Source organism: Dama dama, chromosome 12 (assembly GCF_033118175.1).
Source record: "Dama dama isolate Ldn47 chromosome 12, ASM3311817v1, whole genome shotgun sequence".
NCBI lineage: Eukaryota > Metazoa > Chordata > Mammalia > Artiodactyla > Cervidae > Dama > Dama dama.
In genome coordinates, this window is record NC_083692.1 from 22,417,900 (window position 1) to 22,440,150 (window position 22,251).

The 22,251-nt window shown below is 39.5% G+C and overlaps 2 protein-coding genes across 3 annotated transcripts in view; one reads left to right on the forward strand and one right to left on the reverse strand.

Annotated features, from left to right (window-relative positions):
• The window catches only part of SLC39A9 (solute carrier family 39 member 9), a 44,702-nt gene extending 36,734 nt beyond the window's left edge, over nucleotides 1-7,968 (reverse strand). Inside the window, exons 1-2 of one of the 2 annotated variants that reach the window (XM_061156794.1) lie at nucleotides 7,500-7,968; nucleotides 7,157-7,412 (exon numbers count right to left, since the gene is read on the reverse strand). In XM_061156794.1, coding sequence (XP_061012777.1) covers nucleotides 7,157-7,270 — 114 coding nt within the window. In that variant the 5' untranslated portion in view covers nucleotides 7,271-7,412; nucleotides 7,500-7,968. Of the gene's footprint in view, nucleotides 1-7,156 lie in introns of both variants that reach the window. The other variant, XM_061156793.1, reaches the window with a different exon arrangement.
• A 278-nt stretch (nucleotides 7,969-8,246) lies between these two features.
• ERH (ERH mRNA splicing and mitosis factor) lies at nucleotides 8,247-21,014 on the forward strand. Its single transcript, XM_061156796.1, has 4 exons — nucleotides 8,247-8,403; nucleotides 11,839-11,926; nucleotides 16,558-16,678; nucleotides 20,511-21,014. The coding sequence occupies exons 1-4, from the start codon at nucleotides 8,401-8,403 to the stop codon at nucleotides 20,611-20,613; spliced, it is 315 nt and encodes a 104-aa protein (XP_061012779.1). The 5' UTR covers nucleotides 8,247-8,400; the 3' UTR covers nucleotides 20,614-21,014.
• The last annotated feature ends 1,237 nt before the right edge of the window (nucleotides 21,015-22,251 follow it).

The following is a 22,251-nucleotide window of genomic DNA, read 5'->3' on the forward strand; positions in this document are numbered from 1 at the left end:
CAACCTGCCTGACTTCAGACTCTACTACAAAGCCACAGTCATCAAGACAGTATGGTACTGGCACAAAGACAGAAATATAGATCAATGGAACAGAATAGAAAGCCCAGAGATAAATCCACGAACCTATGGACACCTTATCTTTGACAAAGGAGGCAAGGATATACAATGGAAAAAAGACAACCTCTTTAACAAGTGGTGCTGGGAAAACTGGTCAACCACTTGTAAAAGAATGAAACTAGAACACTTTCTAACACCATACACCAAAATAAACTCAAAATGGATTAAAGATCTAAATGTAAGACCAGAAACTATAAAACTCCTAGAGGAGAACATAGGCAAAACACTCTCCGACATAACTCACAGCAAGATCCTCTATGACCCACCTCCCAGAATATTGGAAATAAAAGCAAAACTAAACAAATGGGACCTAATGAAACTTAAAAGCTTTTGCACTACAAAGGAAACTATAAGTAAGGTGAAAAGACAGCCCTCAGATTGGGAGAAAATAATAGCAAATGAAGAAACAGACAAAGGATTAATCTCAAAAATATACAAGCAACTCCTGCAGCTCAATTCCAGAAAAATAAATGACCCAATCAAAAAATGGGGCAAAGAACTAAACAGACATTTCTCCAAAGAAGACATACAGATGGCTAACAAACACATGAAAAGATGCTCAACATCACTCATTATTAGAGAAATGCAAATCAAAACCACAATGCGGTACCATTACACGCCAGTCAGGATGGCTGCTATCCAAAAGTCTACAAGCAATAAATGCTGGAGAGGGTGTGGAGAAAAGGGAACCCTCTTACACTGTTGGTGGGAATGCAAACTAGTACAGCCGCTGTGGAAAACAGTGTGGAGATTTCTTAAAAAACTGGAAATAGAACTGCCATATGACCCAGCAATCCCACTTCTGGGCATACACACTGAGGAAACCAGATCTGAAAGAGACACGTGCACCCCCATGTTCATCGCAGCACTGTTTATAATAGCCAGGACATGGAAGCAACCTAGATGTCCATCAGCAGATGAATGGATAAGGAAGCTGTGGTACATATACACCATGGAATATTACTCAGCCATTAAAAAGAATTCATTTGAACCAGTCCTAATGAGATGGATGAAGCTGGAGCCCCTTATACAGAGTGAAGTAAGCCAGAAAGATAAAGAACATTACAGCATACTGACACATGTATATGGAATTTAGAAAGGTGATAATGATAACCCTATATGCAGAACAGAAAAAGAGACACAGAAATACAGAACAGACTTTTGAACTCTGTGGGAGAAGGTGAGGGTGGGATGTTTCAAAAGAACAGCATGTATACTATCTATGGTGAAACAGATCACCAGCCCAGGTGGGATGCACGAGACAAGTGCTCCGGCCTGGTGCACTGGGAAGACCCAGAGGAATCGGGTGGAGAGGGAGGTGGGAGGGGGGATCGGGATGGGGAATACATGTAAATCCATGGCTGATTCATATCAAGGTATGACAAAACCCACTGGAAAAAAAATAATAATAATAATAAAAATAAAAAAAAATAAATAAAAAAAAATAAAATTTAGAAGATTCAATATTTTCAACTTCTGAAAAGCAGGAAGATTTGGCAATGCCAGGGCTGGTGTCATTAAATGACATCTGCGGCTGACCACAGTTCTTAGGACTCCCTGAGACCCCTAGGCACTGACCCTGGAGGTCAGCTGCCACATATTGTGACACGTGGACCATTTTATCTCACTCCAGGGCTGATTTACTGCTCAGTCTCAATAGTTATATGATTTTATGACCCATTGTGTGTGCGTGCTCAGTTGTGTCCACAACTGAGTTGTGTCTGCAACTCTATGGATTGTAGCCCATCAGGCTCCTCTGTCCATGCGACTTCCTAGGCAAGAATACTGGAGTGGGTTGTCATTTCCTCCCCCAGGGGATCTTCCTGACCCATGCATCGAACCTCCGTCTCCTGCACAGGCAGGCGATTCTCTACCACTGAGTCACCTGGGAAGCCCTTATAACCCATTACCTTAGCTGTATTAGTCAGGGTTCAATTAAGAAATGAAAAACATAAAGTAATGTGAACTAGAAAAGTTTAACAAAAAGAAGAAGAAAAAGTTAAATACTGAGAAAAATACTATACAGCAGGGAGACCAGTGGAAAAGCCCTGGCCTCTCCAAAAAAAACATTCATGGTGACCTGGAAAGCCAACCCCGAAGCAAAACCTTTCGGATTCCAAATTGCAGAGAAGTTTCATGATTTGGGGTGGGGAAGGGAGGAGTTTACCCATTATTAGAAGTCTACTCCAAAAGAAAAGGTTTGAAAATTATAATTTAGAACAAAGATATAAAAATGAAAATCTTTAGAAAGTTTTCACAATCAGTACTGAGGATAATCCTCAATGTTTTCTAAAGTTCTTACATTCTAGATACAGTGTTAAGCCCTGTGCTGTTATTTCCTTACATCCTCACAACAATCCTACAAGGCCATTTAACAGAAGAGAGCTGGATGTTAAACAGTTTGCTCAACACTGATTTTGAACTACACTGTATCAGACAGTTCCTTTTGAAATGAGTGCATTACTAATTACCTTAAAACCTTTATTGAGATAGGAGTAACACTACTTTCCGGAGAGGGAAATGGCAACCCACTCCAGTGTTCTTGCCTGGAGAATCCCAGGGACAGGGGAGCCTGGTGGGCTGCTGTCAATGGGGTCGCACAGAGTCGGACACGATTGAAGTGACTTAGCAGCAGCAGCAACTCTACTTTCATCTGGATATCTATGGATCTATACTGTTTTAAGACATGAAAAAATGTGGCATTATAATCCAAAACGGTCTGCAACAAGTACAGGCTTGTAGTAAAGAATCCGCCTGCCAATGCAGGAGGCAGCCTGAAATGCAGGACCTGCGGGTTTGATGCTTGGGTCAGAAAGCTCCTCTGGGGAAGGAAATAGCAACCACTTCAGTATTCCTGCCTGGGAAATCCCACAGGGAGAGAAGCCTGGTGGGCTACAGTCCACGGGGTCACAGAGTCAGACACGGCCAAGCGACTAAAACCACCACCACCAAGTACAACATGAGAGAAAGTCTTTGAAAAATTTTATAGCAATATGATTTTTACAACTATAGGAGTAGTTATATGTCTGTTAAATCTCACGATACTGCATCTGGGCTTATATTTTGTATGCCTTTTTTCCCATTTCATTTTCACAAGAATACTGCTCTGCAAAGGAATGGAAGTTAAAGATAAAACTGGTCAAGCACCAGGGTTTGAGGAGTGATGCCCTAGAGCTCTGGGCAAATGCTTTGCTTTCTGTTACCAGCTCTGTTACAAAGAGGAGACATGCTCTACTAAATGACATCTCACATTAGCCATCTGAACTTCACTCATCAGAGCATCTGATGAGCTGCGTTTATCCTAGGTAATGTTTCACAGGTGGTGCAGCAGTAAATAATCTGCCTGCAATGCAGGGGGTGCAGGTTTGATCCCTGGGTCAGGAAGATCCCCTGGAGAAGGTAACCCACTCCTGTATTCTTGTCTGGAAAATCCCATGGACAGAAGAGCCTGGCAGATAGCCGATTGGGTCACAAAAAGTCAGACACGACTTAGCAACTAAACAACAACAAAATGTTAAGTTACAGGTTCTCAACCTACTTACACAGCATTTTCGTTTAGAGCCGAAGAAAACTGCTCAACATCTGAATCCTAAAAACACAATGTAGTTGCTAAAGTAGTGTGTCCAATTCCTTTATTCAACAAAACCTCATCTGTATAAAGCATGTTTCAGCTGCTTTTACAAGTTTAATTTTTCTCCTGCTCATATGCTGAAAAAGAAAATATCTTGATTATCAGTCACTTGTAAATGCATTTAAGAATCAGAGATTTTGTTCCTTTACTTTAGAAATCAGTTAGGCATACATGTGTGCTGAGACACTTCAGTAGTGTCCAACTCTTTGCAACCCTACGGACTATGGCCTGCCAGGCTCCTCTATGAGATTCTCCAGGCAAGATCACTGGAGTGGGTTGCCATGCCCTCCTCCAGGGGCTCTTCCCAACCCAGGGACCAAACCTGAGTCTCTTATGCCTCCTGTACTGGCAGGTGGGCTCTTTACCATTAGTGCCATCTGTGAAGCCCCATTTAGGCATAAGGAAGTTACAAAACCATCAATCAAGAAAGTTGGTCTGGGGACAAGGCATGTTGGAGAAAGTGACTAAGAAATCAATGCCACACATACCTCATGATGGTCAGATAATGGCAGACAGATACCACTGCTACAGTAATTTCAGACTACTTGACTTTATCTCATTTCTAAACACTAATCCTGCCATCATTAATGGTTTACTGTTCTTTTGTTCCTGCTCTGAGAAATTCTGAAGAAAAAAGTGCTGAAAGACAAAGTAGTTAGATTAAGAACATGAATAAAAATCATATCTTCTCATATAAATGAAAGTTAACTATAAGATAAATTAGATTTATTGGTCCTTTTATTTACAATACCTCCAGTCCTGAAGAAAGCTACACTTCCTTAAAAAGAAAAATTGTTTAGTCAGTGTAGGAATTTGGGGAGCTATTCTCTAAGGATAGAAACTCTGTTTCTTGGTCTCCATGAATGAAGTTCATTTTTTACAGATTTATTATCTACTAGTTTCACAATACGTTGATTTATAATAATAGCATAACCTGTCTGGAAAAAAATGCTAATTCCTAGGAGATAAAAATCACCAGTTGAATTCTAAAATGTTTTTGACTAAGTTATATATAACTTTAATTTTTTTATCTTAACAGCTCAAAATGCATTGGTCCTGCTGTAATAATGAACAGATATGAATGGTGATTTATAGCATTTCAAGAACTACAGCTGGAAAAAGACCACCTGACCATCAATTTAGAAAGCCATAAATGACATATCATACTAATTATCTTTACTAATGGCCTAGTTAATTACACCACTCATGGACACATTTCCTTCAGTGAGAAAAGAGGATAGCATATACCTGCATATTACAAGAATCACTGAAGACAGTTTGAGAAAATACTGAAACTGGGAAAGGTCTAGGAATTTTATAGAAATAAAAAGTTTTATCAGCCTTTTATTTGAGTTAATTATAATTCTTCATAAATGTTATCTCTACTGAGGCTTTAAATATACAAACCAATTTAAACTTCACAAATGCTAGCCCTAATAATGTCAACTCAATTCTAATGTAATTAGAAGACTCAGTCCCTGGGGCTCAGTGTTAAAGAATCAGCCTGCAGTACTGGAAACCCAGGTTCAGTCCCTGGGTCAGGAAGACCCCCTGGAGAAAGAAATGGCAACCCACTCCAGTATTCTTGCCTGGAGAATTCCATGGATAGGGGAGCCTGGCAGGCTACAGTCCATGGGGTTGCAAAGAGCCAGACACGACTGAGCAACTGACACTCTTACTTTTTTTTCATGATTTAGTCAGAGGAGAGACAGCACATTCACAAAGTACTGGGCAGGCAGGTGGCTCAAATGAGTGAAGCAGGCTTCACAGCCAAGGAGGACCATGATAATCTACCACTACTCAGCTCTAGCCAACTGTTACTTTGAGGAATAAAGACAAAAAAACAGTAACAATAAAATCGACACTCTGCTAATCTGAAGAAGTAAATCCAGGGAGTTTCCTGGTGGCCCTGTGGTTGAAGCCTCATGCTTCCAATGCAGGGGACCTGGGTTCGATCCCTGGTCAGGGAACTAGATCCCACATGACACAACTGGGGGAAAAAAAAAACTCCTACATGCTATAGCTAAAGATCCTGCATGCCACAACTAAGACCTGGTGCAGTCAAACATATAAATAAGTCTGTAGGCTAGATTTGGTGTCCATACACCTCAAGGGACAAAGTGGCTAAGAACTGTTGCAAGTCAGAAAAATCTAGATTGATTGAAAAAAACAGCTCTGATTCTAACACATTTCATAAATTTGTCCAAGTTATATAATTTAAGTCTCAGTCTCCTCATCTGTACCACACTGTTTTTTTTTTCTAATGAAATTAGGCAATGTATATGCTCAAAAAATTGTAGTTCAATGTTATCATTATATGCTGAAAGAAATCAAAACAAAAAGGAAACAGATAAGGAGCAGTAGCAATTCAAGTCCCCCTTCTATCTGTGGGGTTTATTTCTCAAACTCATAACGCCTAGTCCCAACTTTTTTCTCACCCACAGGCTATTTTCTTTACCACCAATGCCTTCTCTTCCCTACTCAAGGCCTACCTCACAGCTCATCTATCCCTTTCCTTTACTTCAGACCATTCTCCACTTTCCTTTTCTTTGAAAGCACTTTCAGGACTGACATTGAAACTATCTTACTGTCGAACATCAAGGTATACTTAAGAAATCCTGAATGCAGTAGTTTTTCTCCCCCAATCTTTGAGCACTGTGCAAGCTGTGAACTCCTTACAACACCCCAAAGAATCCATCTGAACTTTCACTGAACAATGCTTACATCTTTCTTCCCTGTTAATGTTCATTCAAGTGATAATAAAGAACCAAAGAAATTAAAACAAAATGTCAAACCATATTAACAAAAAAATTCATTTCTAAATAAATAGATTTGAAAACAACTTCAAAAACCTATCCAATGTTCTCCTTTAAAAGGAAGTTTGAGTTAAGAACAATCCAGTTTTTTTCCTTATTTCATTCTAATTACAGGTATCCAAAAAAAAAAAAAACAAACCACAAAAAACCTTTAACCAAAAAGCTATGCCTGATTTTCTCAAAAAGAAATTATATTGATTTCAACTCATATGAACAAACAATATTCTTCATGTATATTTTGATAGCCATCCAGAACCTTGATTCTTTGAAACTTCTGCGTATCAAAATAACATTACGGTGTCTTTCCTGGAAAATGTAGAGTCCCAAATTTTGGTATGCAATTTCAGGAAGTTCAGAGTATCCAAAGATCTTCAGTGGATCCACCACTCCCCGCCCCATCCCTCTCTCTTAAGAACTTGTGCTAAATAAGTGGTTTGTTTCTATTATTAAATGTTTTGCATCTTCTGAAAAGTCATCCTTAAGAAGACCTTTAGCTCTGCTATTAAATGGGGAAGCAGCTTCCCTTTTAACTGTCACTACTTCCTAGCTGCCATCCTGACAGCTGATAGAAAACAGAAAATTGAGAGCTTACCTCCGAAAAATTAACAGCCAAAGGAATGATTCCAGCCACGTAACATCCCACCAACATAGCCAGAGACAGCAGGCTAATGGAGATGAAATCATCCATTCTGCCTTCTTTATTCATCCAATACCACTAGTCTATAATTTTTCGGGAGCTCAGGTCCTTAAACACGTGTGATTGTTCCAAAAGAACAGGTGGACTTTCCAGTTCTTTCGTCCTCCCCACCGGCAGATGCGTTCACGAGACACTTCTCTCTTGAACGTACCTGTAAAGAACCCCCTTTTTGCTGATACTAGAAACAACTTTCAGCAATCTTAGGTCCCAGCCCGTTAAGTTTTCATATACCACTCACTGGATTCCCATGGGTTAACAGAGATGAGAAGTCAACGGGAAACTACACGAAAGAGCTATTGGTTCAATCGTCGGAATACGGGCAGCACAATGGGCCTACTTCCTCCACAAGCAATGTTCCCGATGGCAGCAAGAAAAGGACGAAAACCCAAGCGAATTCGTTCGTTCTCCCTGCTCCCCTATCTCCCTGGGGCACCCCCGCAGGTGATCACCCCCCCAGGTCCGGGACCAGCCCACCAATCTCGGCAAACTCTCCTCCGAGTCTACAGTGAGGAAAAGAGTCCTGCAGGCCGGTAATGGCGGGTCGTGGGGTTCAGCAGTGAAGCTGATACAAAGCTGTCTCTACCCTACACCCAGTGCGGCCCATGTTACTCCACTCCGAGGGGCCTTGACCCGGAGCCACCGATACTACAGCTGCCATGGCCGCCAAGTGGCACCTCTTCATTACATCCACTTCCGGATTGCCTTACAGCCCCCTCCTTTAGAAGGGTACTTCCGGGGTTACAACCGACCTATGCCCCAGGGTTCTTATACCGCCGCCATTTTTGAGTGGGGCCACTGAAAGATGGCTTGTGTCACTGTCTATAGCGGTGATCACTTTAGCCGCGCGTCTAATAACGCGAGTACCGAAGATCGTGTCTCGAAAAAAGTGCTCCTTTTTCAAGTTCCGCTACGTTCCCTGTGTGCTTCCTTTCCCTTATCCAAGATGGCTGAAACAGAGCCACTCTCTGCTCTAGCTGCCGGAAATCTGTGAGTCTCTATGGTCCGAAAGGTTCTTTCGCGGTGCGCCTCTGACGATTTCCGGCTGCTCCTCTCGCGGGGATTGGCTGTTGGCGGCGTTGCGGGTAAGCTCGTGTGCGGCGGCGGAGTCGGCATCGGCTGCAGCGGGAGACTTTGGCGCGATGGTGAGAAATGCCTAACCGGCTTCCCGAACCCCCAACCCCCCCGGGGCGACCCCCGCCCATACATCTCCCCACCCCATCCAGCGCTAGCGTGCTGCCGCTCAGCACTCCAGCTTGTGAGTCGACCCTTCTCTTTCCCGCCGCGGAGACACTGGGCCTGGCGCTAGGCCCCGGATCCCGGGTCCGCCCCGCGGTTGCGCGCCCGCCTGCTGGCTCGGGCGAGGCGTGCGTTGCGGAGGTTGCTCTTTCTTCCGATTGCTGCTTAGTAGAGGCAGGCGTGGGGGTGCTTCCCTTTCCTTCCAAACGCCCCAGCCTACTATAGGAACAATGGCCGAGGGATGTCTGACAATCCCGTCTCGAAGCTGACAGGTTGAATACTGCATCCCCCGTGTGGGCCGGGAGGGAACATCTTTGCTTTGTAGCGTGCTTTTCCGACCATATTCCCTTTTGTTTTTCTGGGCTCTGCCTTTTTTGAAAAAATACATTTTCCCTCGTTTCTAAGGCCTGTAGGGGCCGATTTGGTGGGGTTTTTTTTTGTTTTTTTTTTTACCCCATCCAGCCACCCATCCTGTGCTTACCTTTATTTATAGTCTCTTGGGTCTGGAAGTTGAAAAGATAGATTCAGCTCAGGGTCCACTTTACTTAGAATCTAAGTAGAATGGGTGGGAAGGGTTGTTTTTTGGCTTGTGTGTCTGTGTTTTGTAATCTGCAAAAAGGAGATGCTCACGAGGATTCCAAGGAATCGTGGTTGCTTCCACACTTCAATTTTCGTCTTCTGGTTGCTGCAGATTAACAGATCATGCAGCTATTGTTAACAAGGAACTTTTTCAGGTTGTAGTTTTCTGGATTGAGATAGGCCAGTGTTTGACCCAACATAGTCTCCCAAGGAGGACTGGGAATTAGGAGATTGGGTTTCCAGTTCCTGTCTTAACTAGCAGTGTGACCTTGAGCAAGTCATTTCACTTCGGAGTTTCCTTCTTTCTCTGCCTTTATTTGGTATTATTTTTAAATGCTTAGATTAAAATCTGGGGATATGACAGCAGTTAATATGAACACCCTATTATCATTGAGCAATTATCAGTGATAATTCTTTATCATTTCGTGTAGAATTGAAAATTGGAATTTGTATTTAAAGTGAATACTGGTTCAAAAGTCTTAAATATTGGTTCAATTTCTTTTTATTCTTCCTTCCTTTCTTTTTTGGTAGTTTGAGAGATGCATTTAAAACTCAAGAACCAATTGTATGTATTGTAGCATTTCTGTAACAGTAGAATGACTGACTTGTTCCTAGGGTTCATGTTTGTGAGACTTTAAAAACAGATTAACAGATTAACTCTTCATTAGAGTGAATCATAACTGCTTAGTAAACAGAGAATAGGATATTATTAAGATAATTCTGCATAACTTTTCTTGATTTAGGTTTCACAGTGTTATTTTTCTATTGTGGCAAATATCAATAGATATATATATTCCTGTATGTATTTATATTTTTATTTACTACTGGTCATTCCCCTAAGAAAGAGTAACCTAAGGAATGCTGGACCAAATCAGTTTAGAAGAAGGAAAAATCTGATAATTTTGTTTACAGTTTTGTAAATTTAGTCATTCCTTGTTCCTAATTTTTAAGCCTTGTCTTTGGGCAGTAAGTATTAAAAATAGTAAACTTTGTTCAGGTTCACTTTAAGGGTAAATATAAAAAGCAGCATACTGTATAGCCATTTTCATATCTTTACTCTTAAGTGAATTGGTCCTTATTAGAATAAGAAGAAAATCAATGTAGTAGCAACTGGTCTGGGTAGTATGTGGGAAAGATCCTCTTACAGGAATGTTAGTATAGTTTCTATAAAGTCATTTTTCTTCTCACCATATGAGCCATTGAAACTATTGGTGGTTTTTAAATAACCAGTAATCTAACATTCTGTTTTCTCTGACTTTTGATCACTATTAAGAAAGGCCTTGGCTGTCTTCAGGTCTTTATAGGTCAGAATTACTACTCATCTCTTGTCATCAAGTTCTATCTCAGATCCTCTCAAACTTTTCATCAGAATGACTCACTTCTTGATGGAGAGGGAGGAGTATGATAAATTCCTTTGTTTTTCACATTGTATTCAAAGAACTGTTTGGGCGGGGGCAGTGCTTATTCAGAAACTCTCAATATCAGCTATTTCAGTTGGAGTTTGTTGGTCATTAAAAAGTCTGATCATTTCGGAACATTTAGTTCCTGTCCTTAAGAGGTTTGTTTGTTTTTTATTAAAAACTAGTACAGCAGAAGAGAAGAATATGTTGTTCAGTCACTCAGTCGTGTCCAACTCTTTGTAACGCTAGGCTTCCCTGTTCTTCACCATCTCCTGAAGATTATAAATAGTTTGATTTAGCACTGGGTTTACAGTGAGGTTACATCATATTTGAATTTAATTAGTGAACCTTACACACTTGGCAAAAAAAAAACAACGGAAGGGGTTATACTTTCAACAGACCAATGTTCTGGAGATATTTTTAGTTGTCACAGGTTGGGAGGAGGGCATGGGAGTGCAGGTGCTACTAGTATTTACTGGGAATAGGCTAGGAATACTGCCATCCTTCAATGCACAGGACAACCTCTGCAGCAAGGAATCTTCCAGCCCCTGATGGAATAGTGCCAGAGTTGAGAACCCCTGAAATAGACCCACAAACAAAAGCATGCTCCCCAACGAGGGTGAGATGGAAGATGAAAGGATCTGCTGATGTTTAGGCATATTCACATTTCCTATGTCATATCCTCTAGCTATTTTGTGATTCTAGTTCTTAAAAATACAATATTTTAGTATAACACAGCCCCTTATGGTGAGTCACCTACTGGGTGAATAATTTAATGGATTTTCTAGGGTAACGTTAACTGTATATACTAATTTTATATTGCCAGTTTATCTTACACCTTTAATGTTTGAGTCTAATCTCTGGATAAGATGTGATTTCACTGTAATGCTAAAGTTAGAAAAAACATAGATTGATAAAGTGCTTGTAATCATTACAGTGTTTTCCTTTTTTCTCCTTTCATCAACCCATATCTGTTTTCATTAGGAAATGGGATTAGAGTGACCAATGGAGATAGAACACCTAAGCAGGTTTACAATCTGGCTGGGAAGAAAGGTGCAAAAGAGAAAAAACAGTACAGGGTAGTTTATGCTGAGAACTTACAGGCAGTAAGTGCAATAAGAGTTTGAGACATCAGCAGTTGTTAAGAACTGGGAGACTAAGAGACCTTACAGAAAAGTTGTGAATCCAGCTTCTGGCGCTGCACTTGGGCAGAGGCATCAATATTGCAGAAAGACCCCTCTAATTAATAGTGTTTTAATAACCAATGATAATTTGTGTGGTGAATGGAGATTTTATCCCATACTATGAATTTCTCAAATACTGAGTTAGAAACTTACATTGAAATCACTTTTCCCTCTGCAGTCTCACACCATCTTGCTGGTACAGCCTACCAAGAGGCCAGAAGGCAGAACTTACGCTGACTATGAATCTGTGAATGAGTGTATGGAAGGTGAGTTTAAACACTAATCAAGGGGTAGAAATCATTGACTTTGTTTTGGGGGTGGTGAGGGGTTGGGGGCTGGAGGTGGGATGGGCTATAGAGTCTCCTGGCTCCCACGCTAGCTAGCATCCACACCAGCTGGTCTACGCTTGCTCCCAGGGTGAGAGTGGTAAGTGCTAAGACTCTCAGTTGTCTTGAGTTTGTTTACCCTGACATTCACTGTTATTTCTACTTTTTAGAATCAAGCTCATATGTATAGTGACTTTCCCAGGCCTCTGCTTGTTTTGTAAATATTCTTTATTTATTATATGTTATTTTGTTACTGTGCTGGGTAAATATTTTACAGGTATTCCTTATATAGTCTAGTTAAACTCGATAGAGTTATTAAGACAGGCTTGAGAAACCTAATAGTGCCTACACAGCCTAATAGTCTAATTACTAAACAAACATTAAAAGCTAAGGTAACAGTCCATCAGAATGTTAAGAAATAAAAAATTAGCTCAGTGAATAAAGGCAAATGGAACCAAATCAGTATAATTTATTGTACATTTGATAAGCTGGCACCACCCTGAAGGGAGGTATTAACCCCCAGGAAACCATTAGATGAGAGCACATAGATTGGATCATCACAAACTGGATTCATCCTTATGTCCTTTCATTACATCATTAGATCATCACATCCAGTAAACCACTTGTGTACACCCTGCACCCTTTCTAGCAAATTGCACACTCTTCACCTCTTACTGTAAAGATTTTATAGGAATATAAAATTTGCTGCTGGCCTGTCCCTGGAATTGCCAATTATCTGAAGCTAATTGGATTAGGCTTAAAAATCTCTTAAAACCAATGGTGGGTAGACCTCTGGCGAGACAAAAAGCTACTTATAGTGTCAGAGATGGCTCCTCAGATGCTATTCTAATTTTTAAAGATGAGCAAAGCTTGTGTTCTTTTCTTTTCTCAAGTCCCTTCCTCTGCTGATAGACTTACTTGCCATTAAGGTAGACTTTGTGCACACACTCTAGATTGTTGCTTTATCTATATTACCATGTTTGGTCTTTGATTCTGCAGTACTCTTTACTAACCTTTGCTGATTTTAGGGAAGCCTGATGCTGGGAGGGATTGGGGGCAGGAGGAGATGGGGACGACAGAGGATGAGATGGCTGGATGGCATCACCGACTCAATGGGCATGAGTTTGAGTACACTCTGGGAGTTTGTGATGGACAGGGAGGCCTGGCGTGCTGCGATTCATGGGGTCCCAAAGAGTCGGACACGACTAAGCGACTAAACTGAATTGAACTGAACTTAAAATACATTTAATTTCTAGAGCAGTTTTAGGCTTAAAGAAAAATTGAATAGAAAGTACAGAGGGTTCCCATGTACTTCTCCCTATCCCCAGTTTCCCCTGTTAATGACACCTTTCCTGGTAGTCCAGTGGTTAATACTGCTTCCAATGCAGGGGGCTCAGGTTCTCCTGGTCAGGGAACTAAGGTTCCTGCATGCCACACACACACCTCCCCACCCCCCCCCCCCAAAAAAAAAAAGATAGAATATGAGGTATGGTACATTGTTACAGTTGAAGCAGAATACAGTCCATAGTTTATTTTGGGATTTATTCCTTGTGCAGTGCTGTGGGTGTTGCCAAATGTGTAATGTCGTGTATTCACCATTACAGTATCATACTGTAATGTTGAGAATATTCTTACTGCCCTAAAAATCTTCCGTGTTGCCCCTAGTCATCCCTCTTCACCTCACTCCCTGCCCCCTGGCAACCACTGGTCTCTTTGCCACCTCCATTGTTTTGCTTTTTCCAGAATGTCATAGATTTGGAATCATTGACATATAGCTCTTTCAGACTAGCTTCTTTCACTTAGCAATGTGTTTAAGTTTCTTCCATGCCTTTTTGTGGCTTTCTAGCTCTTTTTTTCTTTTTAAATTAGAAATGGTGGTTTATTTTCCATTTTAAAAGTTAAAATGGAATTATTGGAATCAGTTCTCACATGGTGGTTGTCAAATGGTAATTTTCTTACTTTCTTATTTTTCTTTGTTATAGTAGTTAATATTCATCTGGAATACAGAGCTTTCCCTCCCCTCGTCCCTTTTTTAAAATTAATAGGTTTAGTTTTTTTTAGAGTAGTTTTGGGTTTACAGGAAAATTGATTAGAAAGTACAGTTCTGTCATAACCCCTGCTTCGCCCCCTCCCAGTTTTCCCGATTATTTACATCCTGTGTTAGTGTGGTACATTTGTTAGAATTGTAGAGTCAGTACTGATACATTATTGACTAAAGTCTTGTTTGCATTACTGTTCACTCTTTGCTTTGAACAGTCTATGGACTTTGACATGTATCTAACATTTAGTACCCTGAAAATCCCCTGTGCTTCACCTGCTCACCCATCTCTCCCCTAAACAGCAACCACTGATCTTTTTGATGTCTTCATAGTTTCCTCTTTTCCAGAATATTGTATTGTTGAAATTATAGTATGTAGCCTTTTCAGATCAGCTCTTTCACTTCAGTTCAGTTCAGTTGCTCAGTCGTGTTTGACTCTGCGACCCCATGGACTACAGCACACCAGGCCTCCCTGTCCATCACCAACTCTCGGAGCTTACTCAAACTCATGTCCATCTCGTTGGTGATGCCATCCAGCCATCTCGTCCTCTGTCATATGCTTTTAAGATGTCTCCATGTCTTTCACGGCCTGATAGCTCATTTCATTTTGTTGTTGAATAATACTCCATTGTATGTGTTTAACACAGTCTGGTTATCCATCACCTGTTGAAGGATATCTTGTTTGCTTACGGGTTTTGTCAGTAAATAAGCTGCCATGTACATTCCTGTGTAAGTTTTTGTGTGGACCTAAGCTTTCAGCTCCTTTCGGTAAATACTGAGGAGTGTGATTGTCGGATCATATGGTAAGACTGTATTTAGCTTTGTAAGAAGCAGACAAGCTGTCTTCACATGTGGCTGTATTCCTTTGCATTCCCTGCAGTTCCTGTGGCAGCATTTGGCGTTGTCAGTGGTTTGGAGTTTTTTGCCATCCTAATAGTTGTGTAGTGATATCTCATTTCAGTTTGCAATTTCCTCATGTTGTGATGTTGAACATCTTTTCATAATGCGCATTTTCCTTCTGTATATCTTCTCTGGTGAGGTGTCTGTTCCCATCTTTTGCCTATTTTTTAATTGAGTTGTTTGCTTTCCCATCGTTGAGTTTTAGGAGTTCTTTGTATATTTTTGATAATAGTTCTTTATCTCAGTGGTCCCCAACCATTTTGGTACCAGGGACCAGTTTCGTGGAAGACAGTTTTTCCATGGACCGTGGAGGATTGGTGTGTGTGTGTGGTTTTGGCATGATTTGAGAACATTGCATTTATTGTGCACTTTATTTCTATTATTATTATTATTATATCCGCTCCACCTCAAATCATGAGGCATTCAACCCCAGAGGTTGGGGACCCCTGTTTTATCAGATACATATTTTGCAAAGATTTTCTTCTAGTCTGTGGCTTGTGTTTTCACTTTCTTTGATAGTGTCCTCTGAAGTACAAAAGGCTTAAATTTTGATGAAGTCCAGCCTATCTAAGAAGCTTATCCAAAGTCACAAAGATTTGTGCCTACATTTTCTTCCAAGAGTTTTATATTTTGACTTAGATTTAAGTTTCTGGGCCATTGTGAGTGACAGTTTATACATGGTGTGAGAGGGGTCCAAGTTTCTTCTTTTTGCGTATCAATGTACAGTTGTCCTAGCACCCTTTGTTGATAAAATACTCTTTCTCTGTTGATTTGTCTTGGTATCCTTTTGGAAAAACAGTTGACCATAAATGTGAGGGTTTATCTGTGGACTCCTGTTTCTGTTCCATTACTCTTAAGTCACGCAGTCCGTGAACTTGAGATAGCATTCTGTTTATTTAAATCTTTACTATCAGTGACATTTTACAGTTTTCAGTGTGCCTTATGTCTCTTTTACTGAATTTATTTGTAAGAATTCTATTCTTTTTTGATGTTGTTCATTTCATTTTCAGTATTTTTATTGTTGAGGTATAGAAATATAATAGATTTTTGTATATTGATTTTACATCATGCAGTCTTACCACCCTGATTTATTAGTTCTAATAGTTTGTGTTTTGTAGTTTCCGTAAGGTATTCTGTATACAATTCTGTATACATTTATAGAGATAGGTACACTTCTTCCATTCCAGTGTGAATGCCAATTACTTCTTTTCCTTGCCAAATCACCCTTACTGGAGCCTCCAGTGCAGTGTCACATGATACAAGTGACAAGAGCAGGTATCCTAGTCTGAATGGGAAAGCATTGTCCTTTGCCACTAAGTATGATGGCAGCTGTGGGTTAGTGTCGCAATGAATTGATTTTCCTGGTTTTTATTTCCTTTCCATTCACCCTTTCTATTCAGGAACTCATAAGTGATACTTCTGATCACAGTGTCTTGAACCAAGCTTTATTAAGATAGCTTTTGATAATTCTGTGCTTGACTGTTACTTTTTATTAGGAAATTTATGAAATCAATTTGGAGGTACACAAAGACCTATATGTACAGGGTAGGACAAAGTATTGTGATATAAGCACATAAGACTACTCATATCTAAAGTTCATAAATTGTACGATCTTGGTTTTCCCCTCTCTTAGGTGTTTGTAAAATGTATGAAGAACATCTGAAGAGAATGAATCCCAACAGCCCCTCTATCACATATGATATCAGTCAGTTGTTTGATTTTATTGATGACCTGGCAGACCTCAGCTGCCTTGTGTAAGTATTAGCCACCATATCTCTTAAATTGTGTTTTTACCTTGTTTGTTTGTTTGTTTGAGGTGATTTATGCTATTAGGAGCTCACTCTGCATGACACAGATCTTTGTGTTTTGCCTGTGATGTAGTAATTAATATTTCTTCTACACGTGGCTCATACATTGTCAACATAAAGCTGAAGGCACAAGAAAATCTTATGAATTTTGCTAATTGACACTGTTAGTGTGCATCCACCTTGAACCGAGAACTTTGTTCCTTAAACTAAATAATCTTTTACTTAGTTTTTTCCCAATTACAGTCTTTATCCTAAAGCAATTAGCTTTAAATTAAAACTTAAGATTATTCTGTTTTCATGATTTTTTTAAAATATATGTAGGACTGAAATAGAATTTAATTTTAATTCCACCTAATGTTGATCGTGTGTATTTTGGTATGTTAGAGTGAGTGAGTTTGTTTTTTTGACAGTTACCTTTTCTATTCTCTGAGTTTTGTCAAATTAATTTTTTTCCCCTAACATTATGCTTATTTTAAGTTATATCAGTAATTACTTATCACCACTGTTACCAAGGAGTGTGTGAATCTATAATACTTCCATCTTCTCAGCATTGTTGGAGAGACCGAGTATTAAGTACAGTGAATTTTACAGAGGAAAATGGAAGTACCTTATAATGAGAGCTTCAGTCACCAGGCATATTTATTATGTGTCAGACACTATGCTAGAAGAAAAAAATATTTTTCAGTGGTGAAAAACATGTAGGTCCTACTCTGAGGCACTTCCTGTTTCAGCACTGGAACCAAGTCTGGACTTGCTGTCTCACAAAAGATCAGGTGAAAATAAGCATTTCCTTGGAATTTTTGAGTTCAGTTTTCTTCACCTCTTCATTGTGTTTCAGATATAGTTATTTTGCTCTGCTTATTCAGAGTATTTAAGTGATACAGTTCTGGTCTTTAATGAAATGTGTTTATAATGTGTGATAATTTTATTATGATTATTTTGATATAAATACTCAAAAAACTATTGAGGCCAATAGAGCTGTATATATATCATGCTGTATTGGTTTATAATGTTTATAGTTGATCTGTTTATTGCCTGACACACAGAAAGAGACATACATGTTCATATAACGTATTTATTGAGTGCCAGTTAATGTACCATATGTGTTCCAAGGCACTGAGGATTGCACAGTGAATAAATCAGTGTAAAATGAAGCCTGTGAGGCTGCAGAAGAGTAAGTGGAGGGCGAGGAGAGTAGCGGGAGATGAATTTGGTGGACCAGCCTGTTCAAAAGTATTGATACTTCATATTTTTGGTAGATCAAATGAATGAGGACTGAGAATTGAAATTTGGTATAGCCCTGTGGAAGTCTTTGATGATTTCCAGAGCAGTTTTGGTAGAGTGAAGTGAAAGTGTGAAAGTATTAGTTGCTCAGTAGTGTCCAACTTTTTGTAAGCCCATGGGCTGTAGCCCACCAGGCTACATAGGATTCTCCAGGCAAGAGTACTAGAGCGGATTGCCATTCCCTTCTCCAGAGGCTCTTTCCGACCCAGGAATTGAACCCAGGTCTCTCTCATTACAGGCAGATTCTTTACTGTCTAAGCCACCTAGGAAGCCCAAGAGTAAAATCTTTATATATTCCACTGAGTTAGTAAGAAGAGGAATTGTAGGCTGCCAACACAGACAAATTTTGTAGAATTTGACTCAAAAGGAGAGGAGGGAAATGGGATTATAGTTAGAGGAAAAAATACTTTTTTTTCCCCTTTAATTTTGTTTTTAAGGTGAGAAAAATAATGGTATGTTGACAGGCTAATGTGATGATGTAGTAGAGGGAGAAATTGATGGCTTTAGATAGGATCTTGGACAATCCATTAATAGTAAAGTAGGAAACGCAGGCCGATGTGATAGAAGCTTGGGGAGGTTTTCTAATTGCTTTAGTTACTTCAGGAAAATAGAAAGGAAGACACCATTTGGAATTAAGGGTGAGGGAGGAAGTGTTGAAGGTTGTGAAAAAGATAAGAAATCTAGGAGGGTGAAGGGATTAGGGAATGTGATTTAAGAGGTACTTGATAGTGAATATAAAATTAAAATAGTCATGTAGTAATTGTATTTTCCTAGTCACTCTTAATTTGAAGAGTTAAGGGTGACTTTACTTTTTAGATTATTTCTCACTGTAACAACAGGACATCAGTAAAAAACCAAATGTTCTGTAAAAGTAGAGAGCTTGTGCATTTTACTAAACCCCATTCTGACCTTACCATTCAGGGGAAGAATTTGATAATGGTGTAAAGTATTCCTACTTCAGAGTTTGTTTCACTTCAAAGATTGGATTGTAGCTCAGTGATGACCTGGAGGAGTGGGTGAGAGGGAAGGGATATATGTATACATACAGTGGACTCACTTTGTTGTGCAGCAGAAACTAACACAGCGTTGTAAAGCAGTTAAACTCCACCCACCCACCCCCCCCCGCCCCGCCCCAAAATGGATCATAGGTTTCTAGCTCAATGGTTCACAGACAATAAGAACTCTGGTCAGGAGTGTTTAAGCTTTTACTCCTTGCCTGAAGTCACTTAGCCAATAAGTTGCCTGCACTGTTTTGAGCCTTGGTTTCCCCCTTTATTAAAAAGGGATAATAATTGTATCTACTCACAGAGTTGTAAATAGGATTGAGTTGATTCAGATGAGTGCCCAAAGCAATAACCTAGCAGCTGGCAACTTCTTTATAGGCTTCTCTGGTAGCTCAGATGGTAATGAATCTGCCTGCAGTACTGGAGATTCAGGTTTGATTCCTTAGAGAAGGAAATGGCTACTCACTCCAGTATTCTTGCCTGGAGAATCCCATGGACAGAGGAGCTTGGTGGGCTACAGTCCATGGGGTTGCAAAGAGTCAGATATGACTGAGCAGTTAACACTTCTAACACTTAGAGGTATTTACTGTCATTTGTAGTTATATGTGTATAATTTTTTTTGCTGAGAACCTAAAAAATGATAGTGCTCGTGGCCTTGAAACACTGATGTACTTTGTGTTTCTGCGATCTCTGCTTGCTTATTATCTTCTTTTTTTTATACTATAGCTTTAGGTTTTTTTACTCTAAAAAATGAATTTATTGCTTAACCAGCAATCTAGCTGGTTGTAGTTGTTCAGTTGTAGGTCAGTGGAATATTTCTATTTTTTGTCCTCTAAACATACCTTGAGTGAGTTGTCTATTAAGTGATGCATTGTACTCCAAAAACCCTGGAATCCTGTTAGAGTTTCATTGCTGATGTTACTCCTTGTACTCCAGGCTCTTCTCAGCCTCTAGCATTGTTCATTAAAAAGAAAACCCTAAAAAAATAAAAAGAAAATCCTGAAATACTGGATGTATATAAAATTTTCCTTCTGTTAATACCTTCCAGGGAAGAAATCTTTGTGGCAGCAACATATTTTTAAAGGTTTTCTTTTTTTTTTTTTAAGTTGATTCAAAATAAATATAGTAAATCTAAAGTTTTTATTTTTTAATCACTGAAGGAACCATAAGAATAGTTAACTATGTAGGAGAAAGAACACATGGTTTCTGGGCAGACTTCATCAAGAAGTAGCTGTGTAATGCAGTGAGCATTTACCTTAAGATCTCTAGACCTCGGTTTCTTTTTCTGCTGTGAGATTGTACTAGATGATCTAAACTTCATATTGCACAAAATTCAACAGTTACGTAATCCGCTGTTTTACGTTTTCATTATTTTCATGTATGAACATGTGCACATCTGTGCCATTCTAGAACAGTTAATAAATTCCAGTTTTAAAAACATGACGGTATTTGACCATTGTAACTTTGCTTATTATTCTTCTGTTCCTCAGTTACCGAGCTGATACCCAGACATACCAGCCTTATAACAAAGATTGGATTAAAGAGAAGATCTATGTGCTCCTTCGTCGACAGGCCCAACAAGCTGGGAAATAGTTGAGTTTGGAAGCATTAGGGGAACGGGGGTGGGCTTGGAACACAGATGTGTGCAGTGTGCTGTAGTGGAAGTTTTGTATTATAGTTATCCTGTTTCCATTTTGGTATACCCTAGCCAGAATTGAATGTATTAGATAAAATGTGATGATCTTGTCCAATCTGAAAACCCCTTTGCCCCCCTCCCCCCCTTTTTTTTACTTAAAACATTTTTATGATGATTTAGATGGAAGTTGGTTTTTGTCAGTTAACGTTGGTTCCAGTCCCTCAAACTGTTCATACCTGCTTTATAACATCCACTGTACTAATCCTCCTTCAAATTGGGGTGGGGAGTGGAGGCGCAGTTTAGTTACGTCCTCAAGATAAAGTCTTGGTGAAAAACAAATAAATGTTCTTTAGTTATATTTTTCCCCGAGTGATTTTTTTCCCACTTTTTTTGTGTCTCTGATCTGAATTGGGTGTTCTTGCAAAGCATTATCAATTTCTAAACCAATAGGCTGCTACACGATGAAGTTGAAGAAAGCCTATATATGTGCTGAATATGTTTTCCTGTGGCTTATATGAAGCTAAAGAGTTTCTACCTCATTTCTCCTAGTTTTCCCTCTTGTAAGTGAATCTCAGTTGTATCTCCAAGGTTTACACCTACTGATGCAAACATGATGAAACACTTTCTGGTGACATAGTTTATCTACAGCAGCAACCAGGTTAATTCCTTAGCCTTGCTGATGTCCTTTTTCTGGAAGGTCCTTGTGCCTTCTAATACCCTTCAGCAGTGGAATGCTAATTACCGCTCCTGTACAAGGGTAAGGGAAGGACCACAGAAAAGTACAGGATGATCTTGCTTTTAATGTAAAGATTATGGTCATACTGTGACTTGAACGTACATTGCATTCCCATCGTACCTCCAGTCAAAGTATGTAGACATTCCCTGATTCTGCTAATATCACACTTCACCAATGACGAATAATATCTTTACACACTGTAAGATGGGCAGTTTTTTGGAGGCTTCATGACTGGCCTTATATGCTTGTTTTACGCAGAATGAAATTATATATGTAGCTGTAGTTAATATTTCACTGTAAATCAGCCAATTTTAAAAAATGTTCTCACAGAAAAAGAAATAGATCCAAAAGTAAGTCAGATTGTCCTACTTTTCAGTTGGCCTGTCTAATATAGTTTTATTTCTCTAACAGATATGATCTTGGCTTCATTTCTTTTTTTTTTTTTTTTTTTAAATACTCTAGAACACATCTGGAGGGAATGGGATCCCTTGAGTCTCTGCTAAAATATGTTTTTTAGTGTTGAACTTACAGAGGAAATAAGATTTTCTAAGGAATGTGAAAGAAAACATCTAGGTCCTAGATGTTGGGTGATGAGGAAAAAGAAGGTGAGCAGTGTTTTGAATCATACTTTATAAAGCTTAAGGAAGAATAGGACTGGAATAAACATAGGGAAATATACATTTAACCATTTCCATTACTACACAGAAGAGGAGCAGAAGTAGGCTTTTTGCATTATTAAGGTGGAATCTGTGATGAAACTTTTCAGTGGTTTGGTCGAGCTATAGCCCCTGTTCCATGTTCTTACAGAGTCAGAGTACTGACTGGCCTTTCTCTAACTACAAGTCGAACAGGTTTGATT